The following is a 10,031-nucleotide window of genomic DNA, read 5'->3' on the forward strand; positions in this document are numbered from 1 at the left end:
ATAGCATGTGGATATGACTGGTATCGTAGGTAAAAAAAAAAAAAAAAAAAAACAAACTGTCTACAACCTGGAGAATTTAAGAAAAAGCTTGGTGAATTCTTTGAGATTATTGTATTTCACTGAATTCAGTGCTGCCTGAGCTACACAGTATTTGAACCAGCTTATCTAAGCCATCCAAGAGACAGTGGTTTTGGTTACTCGAGTTGAAACAACCAGTTGCTCCACACTGCTGTATCTGAGCTAAGCTTAATGTGTTGCATAAGACCAAAACCCTACACGCTTAAGTTACCCTAACATATGTGGCACATGGCCTGGGAATACTGCTCACAGGCCTTAGCAGAGCATTGTAACCACCTACCGATGAGTACTGGGATCTGTTAACAACTTCTGATTTCTTCTTCAGATAGCCTTTTGGCTGGCATTCCTCAGAAGGTGAAATTCACAGTGACAACTGGTCACTACACACTGAAGAGCGGGGATACTTTGCAGCTCAGTAATGCAGATGCGATGCCTATTCTGTACCATCCGGAGAGCAAGGCAGTGATCTATTCCAACACCAGAGGTAAGCAATGAAGTAAAAATCAATAATCTTTAAATGGCTGAAAATTCAGTAATCCTGAAGTAAACCTGTACTTACAGTATTAAGAACACTTTTTCAGTAGTCATTATTGTGAACACTTCTAGGGACTTGCAACTGAGTACTTAAGTGCAAGAAAGATCTTAAAACTTTTACCCTCAACATAGTAGTATGAATTCTTCAGCAAACATAGCTGGACAGCTTTTATTTTCGTGGATAAAATTCTGTAGGCATGGTGAAATTGCTGCCGAGGTGAGCATCTGTCATGAATTCCAAGTGAATCGTAGTGTTCTTTTATTACTATGTGGGCTCTGTTTTAACTAGACCATTTTTATTGTGAAGTAGTTGTGAGTAGGCTTTTACGTAGTGCTCTTGTAAATGGAGCATTTCCTTTGTCCTGTGTTTCACTTAAACAGATGATAGTCCCTTTTTTTTCTGAGCATAAATACTGTATAGTGGCCTTGGTTGCTGAAATACAAGCAACTTTTACGTAAATGGGAAGAACGGTCTTGACGGGCTTGATGAAATTAAGATCAAAATAGACTATACAGAGGTAGCCCATGTGTAGTATTTTAAAGGCAGATGATGAATGATAACCAAGAAAACTTAATTGTGTGTTGTAAGTTGTAAGATTGCTTGAAGTTAAATTATGAGACTAAGGAGGTGCAGGACATGGTAAAAACTTCAGTAGGTGTCATATGATGGACTAAAGTAGCTCCTTAGCTAGTTTGAAGCTTGTTATCAAATTGTCCTCTTAGTTCTTTCTTGAACACTGGAAGGGACTACTATACAGAATGTAGCGGTTACCTTCCAGCAGTTTAAGAAGAATAGAGGTTTACTCTTGGAACTTGTGAACATCAGTGGTATGCAAGATGTGCAGATTATAGCTCATTTGAAGAGGTTACTGTGGAGTTATAGAACATGGTTTCTCATTGCTGTTTTTGCAAACATGGTGGCATTGCTAGGAAATGGTTATGGTATCACATATTTTTCTATGACACTTAGCTTTTTAGGCTAGTTTCATTACTTAGTTACAGATTAAAATAAGAATTGGGAAAGGATGAACATGTGTCAAAACGATTTTTTTCCCCTTTCTACACAACTATAGAAAAGATCTCAGAATCATCATTAAGGATTCAGTCTTCTGAAAAGATCACAAGCATCATTTTGCCAGTAGCTCCTGCGTATCATGTGATCGAATTTGAACTAGAAGTCATGTATTTGCCATCAGCCACAGAATCTGCAGTGGAGAAAGAAAATACTACAAGTAAAGAAGTTCACAGAAAAAACAAAGAGAAGCAGAAACAGGACAACTGCATGGCTACTGTTGACCAAAAAGTAAGATGTTAATTTAATATTTTTATTATGAAATCTGTCTGGTCACAGGGGCATATGCTTCACAAAATAGAAGTGGTAGTGATGTGGAGTGGGAAACTTCTTGCACCGAACGAATTTTTCCTTAAATATGTGCATACAAAAATCATAGCAAATATTACAAATGTAAAGAAAACATAAATATAAGCAGAAATATACACTTTGTTTACTAAATTGCCTACTGTTCCATGGGCTAGTCATTTAGTACTCTAACACTTGCAGTTTATATAGGATGAGGGCCACTCGTGTCTTTGTAAAAGGTGGCCTGGTGGTCTTTAAATTCTTCATTCTGACTCATGGGAAAGATATTTCTTCCACTTGCAAAGAATCTGTGTGCTGTGTTGAGGTGTTTCAAGCTGTCACATTATTTAGTTGGAGGTAACTTTTCCTCTTAATTATGAAGGGTGACTTAAATAAGTGGTATGGAAAGAAGCTCTTCAGCCGACAGCAAAATCATCTTTAAACCATCACCTTTCACAGTGTTGCTCCTTGTTAAAATTGACCAAGTGTGCTGCCATGTGTCCTTGTGTGTAAAGAGTAAGTTAAAAAGGAGTAGCTATAGACTAGCGTTGCTAAAGTGTGATGCAACAATAGATTTTTTTTTTCTCTGCATATAAAAATATGTTGTTAAATATATGTGCTTTGCAATCGGAAGAAGGGCTCCATTCACTTCAGAAGTTCTTCAGTTAAGTGTGCTGCTTCAAGTTAAATATGCATTAAATAAGTTTTGAAATATTTTTAGCTTGTATTTGATATATTAAAGTGTTATAAAGAATTTCAGTAATAGATCTTATAGCAATTTATTTGATATTGACGGTTTACCAGATTATTGTATTAAGATGCTGTTGGTATTTTCTTCTATTCTCCTTCCTTTATTTGTAGTTTTCAGAACTGGGTATGTCAATTTCCACAGGAAAAACTTGTTCAAGATTTCATATTCTGCTCAGAGTAAAACAAAAACCTAACATTTTGTCAGATTAGTTTTGACATAGTTTTTTTTTCTTTTTCCCCCTTTCCAGATGCATTAGATATAGACACTTGCTGAGAAAAGTTTTGCTTAGAAATGAGAAGAAAAGCAAAGTCGTTATGCCAAAGACCATTACAAATAAGAACTTTGTTCTCTTTTTACTTTAGGTAACCATTGATTGTCCTTGGTCGATTTACTCCACTATTATTGCATTAACATTCTGCATACCTTTTAATGCCAAGCATTCCTTATTGTCAGCTGGCAAACGGTAACGTACTCATTAAGTATTTATCATTTCTGCCTTCTTACCAAATACAGAGCTGGAGTTTCATAAGTAATACTTATAGCAGCCTTTTTTTTTTTCAGTTGTGCTTTTGTTACCTTACACAGCTTCCCATTGGAAGCTTGTGCATTTCCTCTAGTATTCTCTCATAACAATAAAACAAATCTGTGGTTTTAGCTATTTTGGAAATAAGACCACAAGATAAACCAAGCTAGCCTATTTCTGTGTAGTTATTTGTTTTCATTTAATATGGAAGAGCATGCTTTACAGCGTTGTTTCTACAGACTCTTGAGGAGAGATTGAGAAGATTGAAGGAAACAAATACATCTGCCATTCTGGTTTTGCTTGAGCTGTGCACTTTGAAAACAATTTTATGGACACGTATGCTTTCAACGTAACTACTGAACTTCTATTGAACAAACTGTGTTGTGTTTTTCAGGAAGTATGTGCAAGTCTGTGTGCAGAATTTGTCAGATCTCTCTTTCCAGCTTTCAGACAACAGCCTAAAAAATTCTGCTGACTGTACAGACTTGCAGCTGGTACCTCTGAACCCTGAATCTCAACAGGTAAAGGTTCACTTAGTGGTTCATGAGCTTGTTGGCAGGACAGGTAGATGAAAGGTCTTCTTAGTGAAATTATTAGCATTTCTGCACATAGATTTTGTAGTAAGTAAGGCTGATGGCTGATGTTAGGTCAGACCTTTGTAGACCTCTGAGTAACTTTGCTTCTTAAAGATGCTTTAGAAGGCATTTATACCTGTAGATCTCAGATTAAATTCTAAAACTTGCCAAGATTATTAGACGAGTTTTCAAACTTGTCCATTTGCCTCATGCAAAACACTACATACCTGCTTGAAAAACAGCTATGCAAATGTGATGTCACTGATATCACTGTTAACATTTAATTTGTTCATCTTATAGCTGCAGTTTGGCATTAAGTTTTAGGAAAAAATCAGGTAGAGACTGTTTTCCACTTAAACACAGCTGTAAACTAGTTAAGTTGCAAAACAGTCCCCTTGGAGTTTCTTTCAGCCTTGTCTGACCACTATACTAAATTGGTCATTCTTGGTGCCTAGGAAAAGCCTATACAAACATTATTAATATCTGTATTAAATTTGACTTTTGAATAAAATATTTTTCACACGTACTTGAATGTGAAGTGTTCTTTTTTGAAACATTGATTCTGATAGTGAAATGTATCCCTCCTTTTAATTAGATGTGCATTGTTTAAAAAAAAAATCACTAGTAGTTCTTTTGGTTGCATATTTTCCCTAATGATTTATTTGACACTAAACAGGTAATTTGTTTTTATAAACTATAATAATACCAGAACAAACAAACATATGTGCATTTCCACTTCTTTCTGAGAGGAAGTGAGGAGCTAATACTACAAACATTCTCTTTCAGGTCATATACAGTAAGCAATCAATATTCTTTGTATGGGAATTGAAGTGGACAAAAGAGCTCCCTCTCTCCTTGCAGTGCCTGTTTTCAGTCAGCTTTTGCCCAGCTACCTCTGAAGAACAGTCTCTTAGCCTGAAGCCGTTCACTTATGTATTCCAAGTGGAAAATTTTTTTGTAAGTGCTCTTCTAGGTATAGCATATGGTAACTGAATATGATTTACTCATATATGGAAAGGTAAAGTCGAGAAATCTATTGGAAAACTTCTGTTTACATAATGAGATTGGTAATGAGTTAGAATCATTGGAAAGCCAGTTTGTTGAATGCTAGAACTGAAGCCTGATATGATGTGGTAGAATCATACTTGCCACTGGCATGGGGTGTGGAAACAACAGTTGTGCAAGTGTCGTTGATCTTGTTTCATTTTTTTCTGTGTTTTCACCTTTCTGGGCTTCTCCCATGGAGACACTTCACAGATCACTGAACTGCATTTTCCCCTCTCCAAAGCAAACTGCAATTTCCAAAAAATCTTTGCTGTTGAAAGCATTTGAGTTGTTTTTTGTAGTGCTTGAGATAAGCTTCTCTAATGAAATATTTAGGGTTTTCTAGGCCATTATCTTAAATGTTTCTTCTTCCCCTTTGTGGACAATCTTTTTATTCCTTTGATCAGCTAGGAGGCTTATAGGTTAGATATAACTTCCTATTAAAGGAATTCTATCAACATTATTTAATCTCATCTCTAAATTCAGTCTTGTGTTACCCTTTTTGATGCTTGGGTAAAAAGTAGGAACATGAGAAGACTCTAATTTGGTTAAGTTCTTTTGTCTGTTGTCAGTGTTGCTCTGTTTTCTACCTGCTATTACAAACTGGCCCTGAGCCAGTTTTGTGTATTTGTTTACCTACTGGCATGTAACTAGCATTTGTTGGCACCTGTGTCAGCGTCTTTCTGAAGTTTTTTAGAACTAATTGCATTAAAGCATGGATTTTTTTTTTGGTAGAAATTGAGTTTTGCAGTAATTCATATGTAATAATAATAATTCTGTAAAAAATAGCTCTTTGATAATGTGAGCATTGTTATTCTGGGGACTATGATGGTAAGAGCAGTGAAGTAGTTCTCCTGTATTACTCAGAATTTGAGTGATGTGTCTGGAAAGTGAGAAGCCAAGAAACTAGTAAATTTTGTTTAAATAGTAAGAAGATTGGTATCCATTTAGGAGCATTGAAAGGCTGAGTTAAAGCACAGAAGTGGAAGTAAAAGTGATGTGCTCGCTTATGGTATCAAAATCAGATTGAATCAAATTTGATTTCTTTATTTTCTCAAACTGAGCAAGATAATGAAGTGAACATTACTTATAACTGAATCTTGCATTAAAAATTTTTAATGGATGTTAAAGTGAAGTTTGTACTGCATCAGTTGTCCAGTTCAGTTTAAACGCAAGTAAAACGCCTCTTTTTTCTTGATAACAGCACTGTTTTCTTCCTGACAGACATTGTATCGTGTGAAAACTGAAATTTTTCCACCATTGGGGGCAGAGTATTGTAGAACAGGCTCGCTCTGCTCTTTAGAGGTGTCAATCACCCGACTTGTTGAACTCTCAGAGGTTGACAGAGATGAAGCATTAACGGAATCAGATGGATATTGCACAACAAAACTTATGTATGAGGGTAAGTATATTGACAAGATTCCCCAGTTTTGTCTTGATGAAGAAAGTCTGGCAGACTTTCTACGGTATATATCCTTGTATTTTGAGTATGGCTGCTCAGTAAAGCAGTAGACTGATAATATTTTTTTTCCTCCTCCTGTCTTCAAGTGGAATATAAATGCTGTTCAGACTGGATGGATACATGCTTGAGGCCCAACTGTGGTCCCTTTTGCACAGGGCTGTTGACCTTGCACAGCTCTTCACCCATAGAAGGTGGTGGGCTTTTAGATGTTGCAAAAATAGTGATTTTAAGTGTTCTGAAACTATACTGAGGGTTCTTCATTTTTCAGAAAAGATCTTTACAGTGTTTGCTCTTTATTCTTGCAGTTGTTGACAACAGTAGTAACTGGGCAGTCTGTGGAAAAAGTTCCGGAGTGATATCTATGCCTGTAGCAGCTCGAGCAACTCACAAAGTCCACATGGAAGTGATGCCGCTGTTTGCTGGATATCTACCTTTCCCTGATGTCAGATTGTTTAAATACCTCCCTCACCATTCTGCTCACTCCATGCAACTTGATGCTGGTAAATCTGTCTTTACATGGCTACTTACAGAAATGATTCTGCTTCTCCTATGTTCCTTTGTAAAGAGAAAAGCAAGGCAAGGAAGTACATTGTCTGTTAGATGTCTTTGTCACTTACCCTCATGCACAGTTCTGACTTGAAACTTTTAAAATGTTGTTCTAACGGGAACTTTGAATTCAGGTTGCAAACTTAATCTGTGAGGAGGAATAATAAATGCTTTGTTTTCTTAGATTTCCTTTAGAGATTATTGTGCAAATTAGTTGTCACTGGATTTATAATCAAGTCAAAACTATTTGATAACCCTCTAGTACTGCAGTTTCATGGTCTGTAAACTGCAAATCTGCTGTGCCTCTATTAGCTTTGACATTTTTTTTTGCAGTTTTGAAAGGATAAAGTATAAAATAAAAGAACTGCTGCAAATCTGTGGCACGTAAACCAGATTAGGTAAAGAGTTTAAATTACCACAGCCACCTAGAGTATTTATCTGCAGAGTAGTCCCAGCACTGTGGTGAGAATTCTCCTGTGCAAGCAACTTAAGGTTTCTCAGCAGAGATTCAGGAACTGCCGGAGTGCATCCTTGTAGCCTGTGACAAATGTGAGGTAATGCTACTTAAATTTTCCTTAGAAACCAATATAAGTCACTCTGTTACATCTGCTGGTGGCCAAAAGCATACACAGACTGGAACTGTTAACATGTGGTAAGCTGACTTCACGTCTGAGCTCTGAGATAATTTTGAAGTTCTTTAATCACTCCACGGAATAAAACTGTGGGTTTATGTTTTAAACAGATAGCTGGATTGAAAATGATAACCTGTCTGTGGACAAGACTGTGGATGATCAAGCTGACAGCAGCAGCACGAGGAGCAGAGGCAGCTCGCATTCTGCAGCCAGCGGGGAACACAAAGGTTTGCCGATGCCCCGGCTGCAATCCTTCTCATCAGGGCAGGTCTTCAACTGCAGCGCGGGTATGCAAATTCTTGTCATTCCCAGCAAGGATGACCACGTTCTGGAAGTCAACATCACGTGACAACTCGGTGTGAACGCAAGGAAAACAAACCCCATTAGAAACTGGATACGAAAGCACTTTAAAGGATTATGACCTGATTCATCTTTGTTGTACCATTCTAACTCTAAGGAGACCTATGGCACTCGACACGTACTGGCCATGGAAGCACCAGACAATTGTATCAATTTAAATGTACAGTGAAGCTTGTGTCAGCTAGTTTATATTGCCACTCTAGTATGTTTTGTGTAAGCTATTGGGTTTTCTCCCTTCAGTCACATCCTGCATCACAACACAGGGCAACAAAAACAACAAAAAAATCAAATATTTGGACCACTTTTTGTTTTGTTTTGTCTGGCAGCTGATGAAATTTGTTTCATGCTTCCTACATATTTTAGAATTTAGAGTTGACGATATAATTATCCAAATCTTGGATTTTTGTGTAATAATTTACAGGCTTTTACACACATGTGCCAGAAACACAACAAAGCCTAGAACAGCACATTCACTGCTGTAATACTTGCTTTTCTGGTTTTTTTTTTGTTAATCATTATTAATTCCTGCCATTGCAATTTTATATTAAACTTCCATTGTTTCCATACTTAGATGCATGGAAGAGCTATTGCTATAAACAATCTTAACTGAACAAAATTCCTTAATTTTTTGAGGCTTTCTCCTTCACAGAGTAGACACTGTGATGTCACATATTATACAATTTTTTTTTTTCTTATTTTGTGGCGAGGGTTGGGTCATCCTCTTGCATAGTTCTTACCAAAGAAAGATATTGATAGAACTTAATAATAAATTATTTGGCTTACTGAGTTCCCAGATTGATTTCTTTTAGTACCATTTCTAAGTGGCTTGGTTTGTTGTCCCAATTTTTAAATTGGGGCAAAAATTTCAGTGTGATATGATACTTGAACAGTAAACCTTTCATCTTAAAGGCTTCATGTAATTATTACTGATTAGAGGCCAGACTTCCTCATTCATGATGGAAGAAAGAGGTTGGTTTGATATAGGAAAGCTTGCAGATGTAGAATAATTGTGAAGCAAAGTTAAAACATGTAACTTAAAGAATTTCATTATTTATATCTGAAATGTAAATACAAAAAATGTAAAAAAAAAAAAGTGTAATTTTTGTGAATGTTGCAAATCCACCTGTGACTGGAAAAATTACAACTCCTCCTGATGTCCTGCTTCTGATATTGAAACTTGTGCATTTAATGTGAGAATGACCTTTTCTACTTGCAGATCTAAAATGGTGTGTTGTCAACAGACTCCACAGAGGAAAACTGTCCCATATCAAAAGTAAAGTCTGTAAAGCTGAAGTGAGGAACTGCTCATCAGATAAATTCATTGTTGTTATTTTTTTCTAAACTCTGGTTTTGCTAAATTACGAAGCTGAAGAAAAGCAAACCCTCTTTCCAAAAAGAATCACAATTACGTTGAAAAATGAATAGGCACCCTGTGCTGGTCTAAATTTTTTTAGTTATTATTGTTATTTTTCATTTTTAAAGACTGTCTAAATAGATGTATAAAGTAGACCTGCTAGCTGAAAATGTTCTTGTTATGCATCTTCTTTCTGTGAAGGAATGCCCATTCTCTGTGCAAATCATACCATTTTATTCTGGATAAAACCCAAAGCATCATTAAGTGTGAATGACTGCTGGGATTCTTTGACTGGAAAAGGTAACAAGTTAGTGACTTTGACACTGCAGGTATTATAAATTAATTCCATTTTCATGGTTTGCTATAATATAAATCATTTTTCACATTGTTCTGTAATATACTGTTAGATTAAACACGCTGTACTAAGATTGTTTAATGAAATTGTAAGCGTTACAGTTCTAAATATACATGTTTTAAAAAGAAATCCAACTTCTCTGCTGCCGTGACTACTCCAGTTGTCCTTTTGTTTGAAGTGGCTGTTTTACCTATTTTAGCCAAAGTTCTTTTAATGGAAAAATACTTTCTGAACTTAAATAAGGGCACGTATTTAGAAGAGCAGTCTCCAGCGTGCTCTTGGGGTATCACGGTTGCCCTTTTCTGGGGAAGAGCTGCCCGGCAGCCGCAGGGGAGCCGCCCCAGGGCTGCTGCCGCCAGCCAAGCGCACGGACGGGCACGGTCCGTGTTCGTGCTCCCGCTTCGGCCCCCGCAGATCCCGTCACGGGCGGGAGACGACGGCCCGACGGCGCTGTTCT

At 36.9% G+C, this 10,031-nt stretch overlaps 1 protein-coding gene across 2 annotated transcripts in view; it reads left to right on the top strand.

Annotated features, from left to right (window-relative positions):
* TRAPPC10 (trafficking protein particle complex subunit 10) overlaps positions 1–9,703 on the top strand; it is a 44,660-nt gene extending 34,957 nt beyond the window's left edge. Inside the window, exons 16-23 of one of the 2 annotated variants that reach the window (XM_065069488.1) lie at positions 404–562; positions 1,686–1,915; positions 3,086–3,186; positions 3,641–3,767; positions 4,608–4,778; positions 6,090–6,267; positions 6,633–6,827; positions 7,616–9,703. In XM_065069488.1, the coding sequence (XP_064925560.1) occupies positions 404–562; positions 1,686–1,915; positions 3,086–3,186; positions 3,641–3,767; positions 4,608–4,778; positions 6,090–6,267; positions 6,633–6,827; positions 7,616–7,854 (1,400 nt within the window). In that variant the 3' untranslated portion in view covers positions 7,855–9,703. Of the gene's footprint in view, positions 1–403; positions 563–1,685; positions 1,916–3,085; positions 3,187–3,640; positions 3,768–4,607; positions 4,779–6,069; positions 6,268–6,632; positions 6,828–7,615 lie in introns of those variants that run through there. The other variant, XR_010473819.1, reaches the window with a different exon arrangement.
* Positions 9,704–10,031: the final 328 nt, after the last annotated feature.

Source organism: Columba livia, chromosome 1 (genome assembly GCF_036013475.1).
Source record: "Columba livia isolate bColLiv1 breed racing homer chromosome 1, bColLiv1.pat.W.v2, whole genome shotgun sequence".
In the NCBI taxonomy this organism is placed as follows: domain Eukaryota; kingdom Metazoa; phylum Chordata; class Aves; order Columbiformes; family Columbidae; genus Columba; species Columba livia.